A 17,807-nucleotide genomic window follows, 5' to 3' on the forward strand; every position below is an offset into this window, starting at 1 on the left:
TGGCCAGACAGCACTCACAGCAGGGCACAGGGTAATCGCAATGCACTGTTTTTGCCTTTTGCCCTCGTATCGTTTTCTGATCTTGGGACCTTTTCCAAGCCAATAATTTCCAAAATTATTTTACCCAAGGTAATGGCAGTTTTAAGACATAAATAGGACAGGCCATGTAAAGAAAGCACTTAGCACCAAGCCAGGACATTACATAGTACTTTATAAAGGAAGTTTCTAACGATAGAATCCTGATTCCACCTTCTATTTATATGGAGCTTTGGGCAAATCATCTATTCTTTCAAACCTATTTCCACATCCATAGTAACAATAATCATATTTTCCCCCCAAAATAGTACTTAATTTTGTTAATGATGAAAAGAAACTATACCATGTGGAAACTAAAGTGGTGCCTTTTGTTCATTATCCTCAAGATTATAAAAAACAACAGACGCTTACAGCAGCTGTAATTACTCATAAAACATGGACATGTCTCATACATAAAAGAAATTTGGTATTTGACAAATGTGAATTAACAACCATTAACATATAAAACACAGAATACTGTTTTTAAAAAGAATTGTTTATTTACTGAACCTGGGGCATATATTAGATACACAACCAATTTTAAATTTACATTTTTTAATTCAATTTTGAAGTGTTTTCACACACAAAAAAAGAAATTGGTATGCAACAGTTGTCCTAAGGTGAAACAGTCACCTTATCGATAAACTGTTGCAAGTATTTTCACCCAAGGCTGAAAAATTGTGTCCTGAACATGAAAACCTGTAACAAATTTAAATTAATTATATAAAACTTGTTACTTGTAGTTTTCCCCTTGCAAAGATTCAAAAAAAAAAAATGTACAAGTAACTAATATACATCGGTCACAACATAATCCTGGATCATTTCCACACAAAACCCGATGCTCCTTTAATTTTAAACCCATCATCAGAGATCAAGAGAAAGTCTTTTCATTTTATATAAAACAAAATTCACATGTACCAAAAAAGAAAGACCCAGGAGAAACAAAAACAAAAACCCTAGTGCTGACACTGATACTCAGTGTCTTAAAGTGGCCCAAAGGCCACTCTCAAAAATAAAATAGTGGCTGTATATCACTGCAATGAAACCCAAGAGGCTTTAACCCTTTGGCATCAGAAACCCAGATTTTTTCCAATTACGTGAATGAACACTTCCCACGTGCCAAGCGTGAAAAAGGGGCTGTGCCAGTGCAGAAAAGAAAAGCTAGCATTTGCTCAAATACCCAGAGAATCGACTTTTCAGAGACTTCTTATGAGGTTAGGCGGAAACAAACAAAAAAAAAGATTATTAGCTGTTTGTGTCATCAATATTTGTGGAGGTGATTGAGTCCTAAGGTCATATGTAAAAATTTGGGGCAAGTCTTATGTGTAAAACAAAACAAAAAGACCAAATATAAACACACCCAGCCTGATAGTACACTCCCCAGTCAGATAGCACTGCCATTAGGCTAGGCAGAAAATGTCAAGATTCAGACTGTTGCTTCACTCCATGAGTCAACAAAATGAAACTTTAATGGCTTGAACCACAGGATGAGGGAGTCCAAAGAATGCAGCCATTTTAGTAAAGTACCATCAGGCTTTGTGTTGCTTTCCTGCATTTACTACAAAAGGGAAATAAGACATAATAAAGACTATACTCCTATATTTCATTTACAGTGTTTGAGTTCTGGAAGGACCTGTATGATAGAGGCAACATTCAAATAAGAAATTTTATGCCAATCAAATGTCAAATTTTCACTACAACTTTCCTAAGAAGGTTTTTCCCCAAAAATCTATTAATCACAAAGAAACATAAGCTGTGAATGTACAGTTCAGAAAATAAAAATGTAGAAACTAATGACATTATTATGACCAAGATGTTTGGTAAACAAGTGAATTGTGAGTTTGGGATCATCAGGAAAAGGCCTTTTAAACAACCCTCCGGACTTCAAAAAATCTCTTCAGGTAGTAGATCTGTCCCAATGTCATGGCAACTAGAACAAGAGCTTCAAAGAAGGACCAAAGGACCACTCTGCTGTTTGTGTTGTCATTGACTGTTGAGGACAAACAAACAAACAAACAAAATTTAATAACTCCACAGAAAGGCACAGGCATCATCAACTAGCTCCTAGTTGTGAGTGAATGTAACAGGTGCACACCATTCACAGTACTCTAAACACTTCTGTCCCAAGCAACTAAACACTCTCAGAGGCAGAGATTGTTAGCTTTACAAAGGACCTTAAACATTCACTGAGGGCAAGCCCACTGCACTATGTATAGCAAACCGGAAAGAAAAGAGACTTGCCCAGGTCACGCTTCTAGGGTTTATACCCAACCCAACCTCTTTTCTATCTATAGATAGAAAATGTTCTCCTGCATTATAATCTTTTTTTGGCGAATCAGAAAATTGTTTTAAAAATTTAAGGATTTATATCAAGAACATAGATTTATATAAAATGCACTATTTACACTAAGCAGAAATATGTGAACCTAAGTGTCTTTTTCCTTAAATATTTATTCAACAAATATTTACTAAGCACCTACCATGTACCTAGATGCACGAGGCTTCTCAGTTACATGGAGCAGTTACTATCAGACTGTCAATACAAGACAAACTTCTCACCATTTATCCCATTCTAAAGCTAAGAATCTGACCCTTAAAGTAAAAGCCATGACTACACTATTCATTTACTCTACTCACTCTCTCACAATCTTTGAAGTCAGAGTGACTTGTTACTAAGCTAGTCAGTATTTCCACTTTTCTGCAAATAGCCAAATATTGAAAACAATCACAATTAGCAACATTATGTTCATCAGCTGACTGACATACTCTTAGATATACACTGTTTATTAAAAGATCAACTAGATTGTAACAGCTATTGGACCATCATTCAAAAAGAAGTGAAAAGCAATTAACATTTTTCCAAAAGGAAAACCTTATGGTTCCCTCAAAAGTTGTGCAATTTATAAGAGTAAGAACAGATACAAAATTAAAAATATAAACTAGAACTCCAAAAGCTATCAAAATCACTAAAATTTTAGAATTAATTCCATGACATGAAATTTACTTTTGCTGAAAATCTAGTAAACAATTTTTATCATAATTGTGAATGAATGCTATTTTAGTATTGTGTCTGAAAGAGGAATGGTTGAATAAATTCTTTAAAATATTAAGCAACTATTAGTATGTTTTAGAGACACAGAAAAATGTGATTCATTTTGTTTTGTGTGAGTGGGGAATGAACCCAGTGGTGTTTTACCACTGAAATAAAGGTATTAGTGTCCATCTACAACTAAAAATATTAAAAAAAAAAAGGTATTACAACACTGAAGTAAACAAAAGATCTCACTGTGTTCATCTCTGAGGAATCAATGCTGTTGAAAAAAATATATGAAAAACAATACTGTTGGAATTAAAATGTATATCTGAAAGTTCAATTCTATAAATTACTACAGGTTGAGCATTCCTAATCCCAAAATCTGAAATGCTCCAAAACCCCAAATTATTTGTGCTCTAATGCAAGGCTTAAAAGTTTCACAGTCCCAGCCAGATGCAGTGGCACATGCCTGTAGTGGCTCAGGAAGCCAAGGAAAGAGCGCTCGAAGTTCAAGGTCAGTCTCAGGAACTCAGTGAGGGCCTAAGCAACTTAGTGAGACCCTGTCTTAAAAATAAAAAATAAGTGATAGGGTTGTAGCTCAGTGGTAGAGCACTTACCTAGCATGTGTGAGGCAATGGGTTTGATTCTCAACACTGCACATAGATAAGTAAAATAAAGGTCTACTGACAACTACAAAAAAAAAAATATATATATATATATGTATATATATATAATTAAAAAAAAAAAAAAAAACCTGCAAAGCAGTGAATGCCCTTAGCTCTTTGATTTTCTTCAGGGCCCTTCCCATCCAAGAATGGGCTGGCTCCAACCTGGGAGCAAGTCAACCAACAAATAGGTCCCTAGCCATCCCTGAGGGTAAGGAGATGGAGAGTGGTAGGGGAGGATATAGACAAACTGCTCCTTTTTGAGTGCCTCCTCCTTCCACTCCCTATCCCAAACTCAGAAAAAAGAATCCCAATTTAAATTGCTGTGCACATACAGATAAGAGCTTGCTCCCATTGAAATCTATCCCCAGGAGCTACTTGGACAATGAAAGACACAAGAACAGGTGTGGACCTGGTATAAAATATGGTATCTGGTCTGTGTGTCAACAGGGCACCTGTTAATTTTAAATGCAAAAACATAATATTTAATGCTCTATCTTGTATCAATCAAATTTTTGCAACCTACCACAAACTCCAATCACTTTTTCCACAGAAAAATGTATTCCAAATTTCTAATTTACAAAATGGTGATCCCAAACTGATCTTTTTCTGGATACTTGCTTACATTATGTTTGGTGTTTTCTATTCTTTTTTTTTTTTTTTTTAATTTTTAGTTGTAGATGAACACAATACCTTTATTTTTATGTGGTGCTGAGGACTGAACCCAGTGCCTCACACATGCTAGGCAAGTGCTCGACCACTAAGCCACAGCTGCACACCATGTTTTTTCCTATTCTAACTAGAGTTAATCTTCTTCAATTTTAGGGAATAAAATGTTAAATTTTAGTGTCTGGTATAGGTTTCAGGTACATGACTAAAAAGTAATAAAATATCAATTTACAGTGGTTTTCCCTGCTGCTCTGCTTATTCCTTAGCTAATCAGAAGATTTTAAATTTTCTTAAAATTTAAAAGCTCTTTAAAGCTTATGCTCAATCTTTTTGTAATTTTTTTTTTTTGTAGTTGTAGATGGACAACTTGTTTAAGGTTCAAATCCAGTGGCAAGCACTATGCTACTGAGCCCCAGCCCTTATTCTCAATCTTAAAAAAAAAAAAAAAAAAAAAAAAAACTTTTATTTTTATGTGGTGCTGAAGATCAAACCCAGTGCCTCACACATGCTAGGCAAGCATTCTCCTGCTGAGCCACAACCCCAACCCCTTACTCAATCTTTATAGCATTTTGTGATATAGAACAAATGTCCTGATAATAATAAACTAGTTTAGAATAAAGTTCTACAAATGTGTATACTCAAAAAACATCTTTATGTAGGTGATTTTTTTTAAAGTCAAAGTTTTAGCACATTATGTCTGCTGGCTGCTGGGTGCAGCCCTTCAACATGGGATACTGCCACAAAGATAAACCAGTACTCACTGGCTCTGTGTATCCTCTCCCGGACTTCCATGTACTCCTGTTCGTGCTTTACAGCTGTCATTGCCACTGCCAGTTCATTAATCATTTCTTCTAGCTTGTTCTGGTGAGCTACAGAAGGATTTGAAAAGAGATTAGCATACATCTGTCAATCTCTTTTGATAACTACTTTTTACATAATATTCTTCAGAGAAGGTATAGAAAGGAAGCAACTTTCAGAAATGTGGTTCAAACATCAATTAAACCACTGAGGACAATTAATTATCTGAGCATTTTCCAAGGCCCATTCCCAGTAGAAAAACCTCTTTCAGAGTAAGAAACATACCATATAATGCTTCCTAAGTAAAAATTTCCCTAAGAAATTTCTTCTAGTCAAATGCTGCTGTTGTTTACTATACTAACAAAAAAGTAAAAGATTGAGAAAGAAAATATACAGAAAAAAAAATAGATATATATATCTGCCAGGTGCAATGGCACAGGTCTATAATCCCAGTTACTACAGAGACTGAGACAGGAAGATGATAAGTTCAAGGCCAACATGAGCAAATTATTGACGTGCTGAAGATGTAGCTCAGTGGTAGAGCACTTACTTGCCTAGTGTGGGAAGCCCTAGGTTCAAACCAAATCCAGTGCCACAAAAAAAGTAAGTCCTATAAGTAACAATAAAATATGGGGCTGGGGTTGTAGCTCAGTGGTAGAGCGCTTGCCTAGCATATGTGAGACACCGGGTTCGCTCTTCAGGACCACATAAAAATAAAAAGATAAAATATTGTGTCCATCTGCAACTGAAAATATTTTTAAAAAAACAAGAATGGGCTGAGGTTATGGCTCAGTGGTAGAGCACTCACCTCGAACATTCGAGGCCCTGGGTTCAATCCTTAGCACCACATAAAAATAAATAAATAACTAAAATAAAGTTATTGTGTACAACTACAAAAACACTTAAAAAAAGACAATAAGAAAAAGTACAAGGTACTTTAAAAAGAAACAATAAAATATAACTGAAATCTACTTAAATTCTTTTTTTTATTTGTTGATGGATCTTTATTTACTTATGTGCAGTACTGAGACTCAAAACCAGTGCCATCACTTAACTTGATGGGCCTGGTGGCACATTCCTGTAAATCCCAGAGACTTGGGAGTCTGGGGGATTAACAAGGTCCAGGCCAGCCTTAGAAATTTAGCAAGGTCCTAAGCAACTTAGCCAGACCCTATCTCAAAAATAAAAAGGGCTGGGGATGATGTGGCTCAGTGGTTAAGTGTTCCCGAGTTCAATCCCCAGTACAAAAAAAAGAATAACATAACTCTAATGTTAACTTAGGAGCAGTACCCAAACAGACTTTTAAACTCTATGTACCTGGACAGGGAAAAACAGGAAGACACACTTAGGAAACTCGGAACCAACTCTAACATTCATCTGTGACAAAGTAATTATGTCACTATAGTGAAGAACAGCAAGCACTGTAAGTAAAGCAAGTCTCTCAGCTGCACAAGTCTGCAACAAAGTATCCTCTTTTATCAAAAATGAAAACAAGATACTGTTCCTTAAAAATATGCTTCTGGGTAGTGCTATATTAGAACAAGGAAAAAAAGGCAGGAAAGAAATAGTACAAGGAAAAACTCCAAGGGGAAGGGGAGAATCTCTTCACTCTTGCCCAAATCTGGGATTCCAGTTTACAATGGATCATCCTAAGTTTAAGAAAAATCACAGACCCCCACCATTTGAGGCAGTTCAACTGGAATCTTAAGTCACCCCTCACCAGCTTCACTATGGAAGCCCCCATGCACTCTGTGGAACCTCTAGAGCAGGGTTTCTCAGAGTAGCACTGTTGACATTTTGGACCAAGTGTCCCATGTTTACTATAAGAGCCAGCAGATGCACTGGAGGATATTTAGCAGCATCCATAGTCTCTAGCCCTTAGATGCCAGTAACATCCACCCACCTCCATCTTGTCTCGAGAACCAAAAACATTTTCAGATATTGCCAAAGATCCTTATGCAGCAGAGATCATCTCTACTCAAGAACCACTGCTTTAGAGGAAAGCTCAATTTGACAGCTGCCATTCATTGACAAGCAAAAGCAAAATTTTGTACATTGTGTTAAAGGATTACTTATTATATATTCATCAGCCAATATTTTTTAACCATTTAAATAGGACGAATTTTCAGAAAACAAACTCAAAGCCTTTTAAAACTTCTCTCTTCAAAAATTGGCTAAGCCTAGGCTGGGGTTGTGGCTCAGCAGTAGAGCGCTCGCCTAGCATGGGCAAGGCCTTGGGTTCGATCCTCAGCAACATATAAAAAATAAATAAAATAAAAATAAAGGTATTGTGTCCAACTACAACTAAAAAATAAATAATTTTTAAAAATTGGCTGAGCCTGCCAGGCACAGTGCACATACTCATAATTCCAGCAACTAGGGGAGCTGAGGCAGGATTGCAAATTCCAGGTCAGCCTCAGCAACTTAGCAAGACCCTAAGCAACTTAGCAAGACGCTACCTCAAAATAAAAAATGAAAAGGGCTGGAAACATGGCACAGTGATTAAGCACCTCTGGGTTCAATCCTCAGTACCAAAATAAAACAAGGGGAAAAAAAAAGAATTAACCAACTCAACTTTGTAAATAGTCCTGAAAAATGAACAAAAGAATGAACAAAAGAACTACGTGGTACAATTCTCTAGATTCTGAAGATTTCAAATCCTAACAAAACTCTTTACCTTCTTTATGATGCTAGTACTCTACTAACTGTTCAATATCTGGGATATAAGTTATCATGCTAATACTATAATCCATGTTAAACTGCTGGTTTCCAAAAACCTAGCATGTAGTGTGGCAACAAAAATTTTTTAAATGTGCAAGCAATTTATCCTAATCAGAGTTCACTGCTGGTCAGTTGAGCAATGAACAACCTAACTGAACATATGACCAAAGAATTTCTCATCTTAGCTACAAATGCTTCCAAATGAATTTTATAATTTTTTTTTTAGTTATACATGGACATGATATCTTTGTTTATTTTTATGTGGTACTGAGGATCAAACCCATTGCCTCACATGCTTGAGGCATGCGCTCTGCCACTAAGCCACAGCCCCAGCACCCAACTGCATTTTATATCCAACCAAGCTTCAAGTTAGAAACTTCAATAGTAAACAAGCATATAAAACATCTTCTATGATGTCAAAAGCACCTCTTGCAATAAGCTATATTTAATCAAGACTTTTTCTTATCTAGTTACAATTGCATCTTTCCATCTTTGAATATTCATTTTAAAGAAACAAAGATGTTCCTACTAAAATGTCAATCATCAGCTGCTAAGGACTTAGTGTTATTAGTTTAAAATAACCTAGCCTATATCTCCTGTCAATGAAGTAAAAAACAACCTAATTAGTTGTACTTTTTTTTTTAAGAGAAAAAACACTCTCATGCCACAAACTGAGGTTAGAGAAAAAGAAATCATAAATTAGACATTAGCAAACAAAAAGATGCAAAAAGACAGGATGCTATCAAAAAACAATCCACATACCATCCCAGGTATCTCCACCACCTAAAGAAAAGTGTAAAATATGAACAGAAAAGGCAACAGAAAGTTTAGCTAATCTAGTCATGTCTACAAATGTGCAATTGAAGATTATATATATGCCAGTATTAACAAATTAACAGAACAACATAAGACACATACAAACTAAGTAATCACAAGAACACAGAGACAGAAAAGCTGCCAGAGGGGCAACCATAAAGAACGAAAAACTAAATATTAACTTTGAAAAACTATGTTAATTAGGGGACCTGCACAGGTAAAGACATTTCACATAAGGTTTTTGGTTTAACAGTTAATGAACCTGGAATAAGAAAAAAATAAGTACTCCATTCAGATGGATAAAAGTGTATAGAATTAAAATTAGAATGTAATACCATCTTTCAACTATTCATCTCACCTTCTGTTTCCATGTCTTGTCCTTTTGGAGCCTCCCCAATGTCAATGGTGAACATCACTATCTTGGGAGTCATGGTAGACATCCTATTACTAAAACAAAACTTGTATGTTCCATCCATGTGAGCAGCAAATGTGTACTTCCCACTGGACTCTCGGTCTCCTTTATAAATTCCTTTATTGTCAGGTCCTGTAATCTGGAGGCAGGAGAGAAATACATAAAATGTCACAAAAGATCTCAAAAATCAAACTTTGTAAGAAGGGTCTATCAGTAGTAGGAAATTTACTAATATGTAACTTTCACTTAACTCAAATTACAGTAACCACTCAATTCCAATTCTCCCACTTAATGAGACAATGGTGAACTAGACTGCACTCTAAAGCACCTTTTAGCTCCTATCACATTTGTGTCTTATTTGTCCAACTAAAACTTGCAACTCTCAGAAACAGAAACCACACCTCACCCATGATCTCAAACTGGCCTAATGCCATCAATAATATGTCACTTGTATGGCTGATGTTGAAATCCAAGAGAAAAAAAAAATCTCTTTAGAATTATTTTCTTTGAAGTACTAGGGACTGAACTCAGAACAACATATGTGACAGGTAACCACTTTAACAATGAGCGACCTCTCCAGAGCTTTTTATTTTCATTCAAGGTCTTTCTGGGTTGCCAGGGTGGTCTGGAACTCGAAATCCTCCTGCCTCAGCCTCCCCAGTAGTTGGGCTTACAGGCCTGTGCCACCTACACCCAGCTGAAATGTGTAATTTTTACAAAGTCACGTTTGAAGGTTCTACTGCCAGAAAAAACAAAGGAATGTGCTTTATTTGATATGCCCGTGACGGCTTCGGGAAAGAAAAAAAATACTAATGTTAAAATTAGAAGACCCAAATTCTCATCTCAGCTTATTAAAATAGAAAGCCTCTTTCACCTATAAAACAGGAGGCCAGATAACTGTCCTCCTAAATCTTTGCTAATTTGAACAGCCTCTCCTTGCTTTTGGATCGCACTTGTGCCCAGCGCGTGCCCAGTTCTACTGTCCAATGGAAAACCACTAATCCAGCTAGTCACGCTGGCAGGAGAACTCAAACATCAATCACACTTGGTTTCCTGGAAAGAAAAATTTAGCGGCAAACTTTCCCTTTTTTTTTTTTTTGGGGGGGGGGGGTGGTTGGAGTTCGGGAGTTGTTGGTGCCTCCACGACACTCTGCCTCCAGACAGTTCACGGCACCCACAACCCTCGACGTGCCACCCCGCCCGCCTCCCGGGACTGCGGACCGGGAGCGCTAAAGCCTAACTCGCGCCGCTTCACCCGACAGCTCTCCGCCTACTTTCCCAGGAGCTTCCTCGCCGCGCTGCCAGTGAGCGCGCTAGACAGAGGGGAGCAGGGCCGGCCGCGGGGATCTGCCGCCGCACAGCGCCCCGGCCGCGCCCGGGCCGCAGGTGACACGCGGCACTGAGTCCACCGGGCTAGGTGAGCAGCTCCGCCGGAACCCGGCGACCAGCTGAGAATGCAAAGCTGCCGGGAGCGGCGCGGTGCCCGGGGTCGCCCGGAACGCGGGCGGGTCGCCAGGACCGTTGGGGTCTCTGGCGCGGAGGTGGCCGGCCGCGGGCCTCCCGGGCCGCGCCCTGACGCCCCGGCCGCGCCCCGCGCGCCCCCAACCCCCGAGCGGCGCCGGAGCCGGCCCGGGCCGCGGGCAGCGCGCCCGCACCTCCACGTCGATGTCCAGGAAACCGCCCTCCGCCACCTCGAAGATGAGGCCCATCTTAGTGCCCGAGGTGACCCGCTCGAAGAAGCACTCCTCGGCGTGCGCGTCGATGCTGACGAAGTAGCCCGAGGCCGTGGCCAGAAGAGCGGCCAGGAGCACCAGGAGCTCAGCGACCGTCACCATGGTGGGGCTGGGGCCGAAGCCAGGACCCGGACCGCGGCCTCCAAAGCCGCCGCCGCCGCCGCCACCGCTGCCTCCACAGCCGCCGCTGCCTTAGTTCCGCCCCTTCCGGCTGCGCCACCCGCTGGGGCTGATGCGGGCGCCGTGGATTGGCGGGCACCGGCAGCTGCCACGTAACGGAACCACGGCGGCCGCCGAGGGCCTTACAGGCTCCGTGCGCACCGCGTCTGGACGGCGACTCCAAAAGGACAAAAACCATCATCCCCAGTTCTTTCGTGTTTAAAGTTTTTGTGAACTTCCCGAGAAAGAAGTTTCCCAATTTCCCCTTTCTCTCTTTTTTTTTTTTTTTTTTTTTTTTTTTAGGATTGTCCAGGAAGGTGGCGAAAGATTTGAAGGCAGAGATAGGAGTGGAGGGAATGGGAGGTAGAAGCCAAAAGCTATGAGGGGTTTTGTTGCCCCCCACCCACTTTCATCACCTTGTTTACCTGGGGATGGGAGGCTTGGGGACGCGTGCAGACGCCCAGGGACCTCCGGAGCTAACTCCCTGGGTGACAGAAATACACCTACATGGTGGATTCCTGGGTGTTTTAGGGACTGGGAGTGTGACTCAGTAGTAGTGTTTTTCTGGCATGCCTGAGGCCCTGAGTTCGATCCCCATTCAACGCAAAAAAAAGAAACTGCATTTGGTTAACACTAATGCACCTTATATTGCTGTATGCATGTAAGATCTTCACTGACAAAAACAATTACCATGTTTAAATTCCCTCAAAATAGAATTCTCCCCATTCCCCCAAAGTCTTGCTACCTCTCCACACCCCCTTATCTCTTGCCAACTGCTGGGATTGTCGTTTCTGACCTCTGCCTCCTCGGGGCGTTGTCCTACTTGTCCCTCAAAAACTCTATGTCCGACTCTTCTCTGAAATGTTCCTAGACATCCCTCTGCCCAATAGGAGTCCCTTCCTCTGCGCTTGCAACACAGATTTGTTCTTACTGGACTAAAGTTATTTACTAATCTGTGCCAGTAGGGTATTAAGCTCCAGTCTTGGAAGTATGATGTCCCCTCAATCACTACTTCGCTGCCACAAATGACTTGGCTCATTACATGTGAGTTGAGTTCATCAAACTAACCCTGGAAAGTGGAACCCGGGTTGCTGCTCCCTTTGGGGCACAGCTATGTGACTTGATTATATTCCATCTCCTGAGCCTCGGTTTCCTTCTCTGTGAAAAGGGTTGACACCACATGCCTTGCGAATTTTTTTACAAAGAAATTATTTTTTTCCCCAAAGTCCAACAGGCAATAGGGGGCAGTAGTGGCCCAACATCCAGTCCCACTTGACGAGTCAAGATATCAGGTGCAGCTTCCTTGAGGAAGACTTGAGGGTTCCAACAGTGGCCCAGTTTTTCCAGTCTCCAGGCCTTCAGAGAGCCTGCTTTCCCTGGCAGGTCAGTTATATAGAAAAGTGACAAGAACAATTCTATAAATTCAATGCTCATTTTTAATTTTGAACCAATTAATATTTTTTTAAAAGATCTTTATTTTATTTGTTTATTTTTATGGTGCTGAGGATGGAACCCAGTACCTCACAAGTGCAAGGCAAGCGCTCTACCGCTGAGCTATAACCTCAGCCCCACCAATTAATGTTTTAACTGCATCTCTCGAGGGATTTAAAATGCGGACACTTAGCATCTCAGTGGAACACAATCGTAGGGGTTTTTGTTGTTGTACTTTGTTTTGTTTGTCGAGACTGGGTCTCCCTAAATTGGGGAGGCTGGTCCTCAAGACCATCCTGCCTCAGACTTCTGGGCCTGTGGAATTACAGGTGTGCGCCACCACACTTAGTTTGAGTTGCATATTGTGGGGGTTTATTATATAAATGAGGGGACCCTAACTCAAATGCCTTCAATGATCAGGTAGTTTATTGCTTAAGCAAGAGGGAGTAAAGAGGATTGTGACAAACTAAATCTCATGAATGTTGTAGCTAAATATGTTCTGTTCCAGACAGGCACAGTGGTGCACACCTGTAATCCCAACAATTTGGGAGTCTTGGAGAGGAGGATGGCAAATTTGAGATCAGCCTCAGCAATTTAGTGAGACCTGGTCTAGATGAATTTTAAAAGTGGCTGAGGAAGTAATTCAGTGGTACAATGACCTGGACTGAATTCCAGGATCAAAAAAATAAAAATACAATCAATTCCAATTTTTGAAAACATACTAGTGGCTAAAGATGTAGCAGGAAAGCATCTGTAAGTTTACTTGATTGATTGATTGATTGATTGGTACAAGGGATTGAATTCAGGGGCACTAGGCCACTGAGCCACATCTCCAGCCCTGTTTTGTATCTTATTTATAGACAGGGTGTCAGTGAGTTGCTTAACACCTCTCTATTGCTGAGACTGGCTTTGAACTCACAATTCACTGGGATTACAGGCATGCGCCCAGAAAGTTTACCTCTTATATTATGAAAGTAATTGTCCATGTTATGTCCAAGTAGAAAAGTGGAAAAGAGATAAAGGTAATGCTAATCATAGTACTTTAAAATAATCACTTATTAGGGGCTGGGATTGTAGCTCAGTGGTAGAGCAGCTTGCCTAGCATGTGTGAGGCACTGGGTTTAATTCTTAGCACTGCATGTAAATAAATAAAAAATAAAGGTCCATGGACAACTAAAAGAAATATAAAAAAAAATTACTACCAACCACGAGTTGTGTTTCTTCTCATAATTTTCATTTAATTTTTGTGTTGTTGAAGTCGTAATTAGTCACCAAGTGTCTTTTGACATTACTGTTTCAGGATCTGAAGTCAAGTTAATCCAAAGAACAACAGATTCTCAGGGGCTTGTCAGGTCACCCATAGTGACAGTAAATGTGTTTTTGTTTTGTTTTGTTTCGTTTGATTTTAGACCAACTCTGCGGATGTTGCTCAAGCTGGTCTTGAACACCTCCCTCAGCCTGCCGAGTAGCTGGCACTCCAAGGGCAGGAGCTGTCATTCCAGCGTAGTCAATGTGCACTTTTACACTTATCCGCACAGATTGGTTGACAAGAGGTCTTGAGCCATTGTGCACAGGAAAACCAGCACAACCAACAATTGTGCCATACTTGAATGATGAGAAACCTGTCCACTGGGGTGTGACTCCAAACTAACCAGGGGACACTCAGCATCCAGTGAGGTGCAATCCAAAATATGCCCACCTCCCTCCCTCCCTCCCTTCCTCTCTTCCCTCCTGCAAAACTGAGATTCAATTTACGGGGCACAGAATTCACCCTTGTAAAGTGCATTAACTCAGCGGATTTCAGCATATTCACAGAGTTGTTCAAATATCTCCAAAACATTTTACAGACCCTAAAAATAAAAATTCTCGTAGTCATCAGCATTTACTCCCCATTCCCCTGAGCCTAGCCCACAGTCTGCCTGCCACCTTTCTGGATTTGGAATGGCATGTGACACCACGTGGCCTTGGGTACTTCTGGTACTCAGCATCCTGTTTTCAAGGCTCATCCACGTCATAGCATGTGTCAGGGATCCGACCTTATTGATGGAGAAAGAGCATCTGGATGTGTGGACGCCACCTTGCGTTTCCGTCCTCCTGTTGGTGGCCATTTGGGTTGTTTCCCCCATGCCATAGATGTCCCTGCACACGTGTCTGTAAGGACATGGATCTTCAGTCCTCCTGCCTACATACCTGGAGCAGACGAAATAGAATATTTCTACCTGGAATCAGAAGGCACATGCAGGGACAAGGAAACAGGGCCAGAAACTGATGAGGAGTTTGTGTCCACAGCAACGGTCAGTCCTCAAAGGCCGGCAAGTTTTGAAAAGAATTTCAAAAGGCCATTTGAAATTCTCTTCAAAACTCTCTGCTGCCTGGTTATTAATGTTCCCTTTCCCTTTGGGTCCCAGAGAAGTCAAAATATTAGGGAAGATTAAAGCACTCTGAAGAATTTCCTTTTACTCCTTTTCTTTAAATTTTTAGTTTTAAGATGATACTTCATTGAGAAAAATACCAATGACATTCTTCACAGGACTAGGAAAAAAAAAGTCCTAAAATTCATTTGGAAGAATAAAAGATCCAGAATAGCCAAAGCAATCCTAAGCCAAAAAAGCAATGCAAAGGTATCACAATCTCTGATCTCAAATTATACTGCAGAGCCATGGTAACAAGAACTGCATGGTACTGGCATAAAAACAGACACACAGACCAATGGTACAGAATAGAAGACATAGAGACACACCCACACAATACAGTCATCTGATCCTTGACAACACTTCCAAAAACATTGCATTGGAGAAAAGACAGCCTTTTTAACAAATAGTGCTGGGAATGATGAGATTAGACCCTTGTCTCTCACTCTGCACAAAAGTAAACTCAAAATGGAAAAAGCATCTAGGAACTGGGCCAGAAACCATGCAACTCCTAGAAGAAAAGGTAGGTATAATTCCAATAGGTACAAGCAAAGACTTCCTCCATAGACCCCCTAAAACTCAGGAAATAATTCCAAGAGTTAATAAAATAATAATAAAATAAAGACTTAATAAAATAATGCCAAGAGTTAATAAAAAGCTTCTGCATAGCAAAGGAAACAATTAGGAATGTAAAGAGAGAACCTGCAAAATGGGAGAAAATCTTTGCTAGCTACTCTTCTGACAGAGGATTAATAACTAGAGTATATAAAGAACTCAAAAAACTTACACACACACACACACACACACACACACACACACACACAAAATAACCTAACTAGTAAATGATCGAATGAATTAAGCCAATATTCAAGAGGACAAATATAAAAGGCCAACAAATATATGAAAAAATGTTCAACATCACTAGCTCATTAGCAAGTAGAGAAATGCAAATCAAAACTACACTGAGATTTCATCTCACTTCAGTCAAAATGGCATTCATCAATAACATAAATAATAATAAATGCTTGAGAAGGGCTGGGGTTGTGGCTTAGTGGTAGAAGGCTTGCCTAACATATGTGAGGCACCGTCGATCCAAAGCACCACATAAAAAGTAAAGTTATAGGGACTGTGGCTCAGCAGTAGAGCACTTACCTCCCACATGTGAAGCACTGGGTTGGATCTTCAGACCACATTTTTAAAAAGTAAATAAACAAAATAAAGATACTAAGTCCATGTATAACTAAAAAATATTTTTTAAGTGAAGTTATTATGTCCATCTAAAACTAAAAATATTTTAATAATAATAATAATAATAAATGCTGGAGAGGATGTGGAGAAAAAGGAACACTTTTACACTGTTGGTGGGGTTGTAAATTAGTACAATCCTGTGGAAATTAAAATCGAAGTTTCCAAAAGACTAGGCATGGACCACCATTTGATCGAGGTATACCACTCCTTGGTATTTATCCTGAAAAATTAAAGTCATCTCACTACAGTGACACATGCACACCCACGTTTATAGCAACACAATTCACAATAGCCAAGCAATGGAACCAGCCTAGGTGTCCCTCAGCAGAATGTGGTGTACACACACAATTGAGTTTTACTCTACCATAAAGAAAAATGAAATTATTATTTGCAGTATAATGAGTGGAACTAGAGACCGTTATATTAAGCAGAATAAGTCAAACTCAGAAGGTCAAGGGTCATGTTTTCTCTCATATGTGGAAGCTAGAGAGGAAAAAGGAAAAGGGGGTAGGGAGAAGCTAATGAAAATCAAAGGGGGATCAGTAGAAAAAGAGAAGGGGGTAAGGTGGGGTGGGAGGGGGGAGTGCTGGGGAGTGTTATTGGCCAAATTATATCGTCATATTGTGTGTGTATAAATGTGTAACAACAAATCCCACCGTCACGTACAACTATAATGCACCAATAAAAAGGTTGAAAGAGAAAAATTAATCTAAATTCAAGAAAGAATCTTTTTTAATTGTTGATGAACCTTATTTTATTCATTGATCTATATGTGGTGCTGAGAATAGAACCTGGTGCCTCACATAAGTGAAGCAAGCGCTCCACCACGGAGCCACCACCCCAGCCCCTCAAGACAGATTTAACTATGATGTCATCACCCAATCAACCCAGCCACCTCCGGGAGCTGCAAGGAACCCAGAGCTAGTCCTGGCTCTATTTGCTCTCAGGTCCTTCCCAGCCCTCTCAGCTCACCCCTGCATCACAGAGAACTCTGTTTCTGTTTCCCAAGCTGCCACATGCACTCTGCTTTCCTGCTGTATGCAGACTCTGGCCGGAGAGAAGAGGGAGAGAGGAAGAAATAAGCATTAGCCAAAGCCTCTGTCTCCTCCTCTGTGCCTTGGGGCACCTGCACTGGGCACTGCTTCTTCATGGTTCCAGCTCCCATCATCAGCCCCTTCTGGCTGCCACCGCATGGTCCTGGCTCCTGGGCTCTGGGGACCCCACTTCCTTCCTTGGCTCCTCAGGTCCTAAGCAGGTTAGTGTGTTTCTGTGCTTGTTCCATCTCTGGCTTCTCTCACGATAGCCTGTTTGTCTCTTCATCTCTATCATCACCCATTGCGGTGGTTTCCAAATACATCCACAACTTCTTTGATCCTCTTCCCTTCAGAAAGTGGAGCCCGGTGCTGCTCCCCTGCGATGGGAGGCAGGCTGGACTCAGGACTTGCTGGTGTCGAACAGATGTGGGATTCTGAAGCTGGATCATAAAAGGCGCTGTTGCTTCGACCTTTTTCTCCTGAATCACTTAATCTGGGAAAGCCAGCTGTCATCGCCTGGAAGAGGCCCCAGCAAGGTGGGGAACTGACACTTCCCACCAACAGCCATGCGAGTGGGCCATCTTGGAAGGGGATTGTCCGG

The 17,807-nt window shown here is 40.6% G+C and overlaps 1 protein-coding gene across 2 annotated transcripts; it reads right to left on the reverse strand.

Annotated features, from left to right (window-relative positions):
- Positions 1–568: 568 nt before the first annotated feature.
- On the reverse strand, positions 569–11,143 carry Tmed2 (transmembrane p24 trafficking protein 2). Of its 2 annotated transcripts, XM_026402969.2 has the most exons (5): positions 10,846–11,142; positions 9,137–9,329; positions 8,725–8,745; positions 5,205–5,312; positions 569–2,065 (listed from the first exon to the last, which is right to left on the reverse strand). In XM_026402969.2, exons 1-5 carry the CDS (start codon positions 11,023–11,025, stop codon positions 1,941–1,943), a joined length of 627 nt encoding a protein of 208 aa, XP_026258754.2. In that variant the 5' UTR covers positions 11,026–11,142; the 3' UTR covers positions 569–1,940. The 2 variants fall into 2 exon arrangements, with proteins under 2 accessions (XP_026258754.2, XP_026258755.2); XM_026402970.2 differs by lacking the exon at positions 8,725–8,745 and having other exon boundaries at positions 10,846–11,143.
- Positions 11,144–17,807: the final 6,664 nt, after the last annotated feature.

Source organism: Urocitellus parryii, chromosome 3 (assembly GCF_045843805.1).
Source record: "Urocitellus parryii isolate mUroPar1 chromosome 3, mUroPar1.hap1, whole genome shotgun sequence".
In the NCBI taxonomy this organism is placed as follows: Eukaryota; Metazoa; Chordata; class Mammalia; order Rodentia; family Sciuridae; genus Urocitellus; species Urocitellus parryii.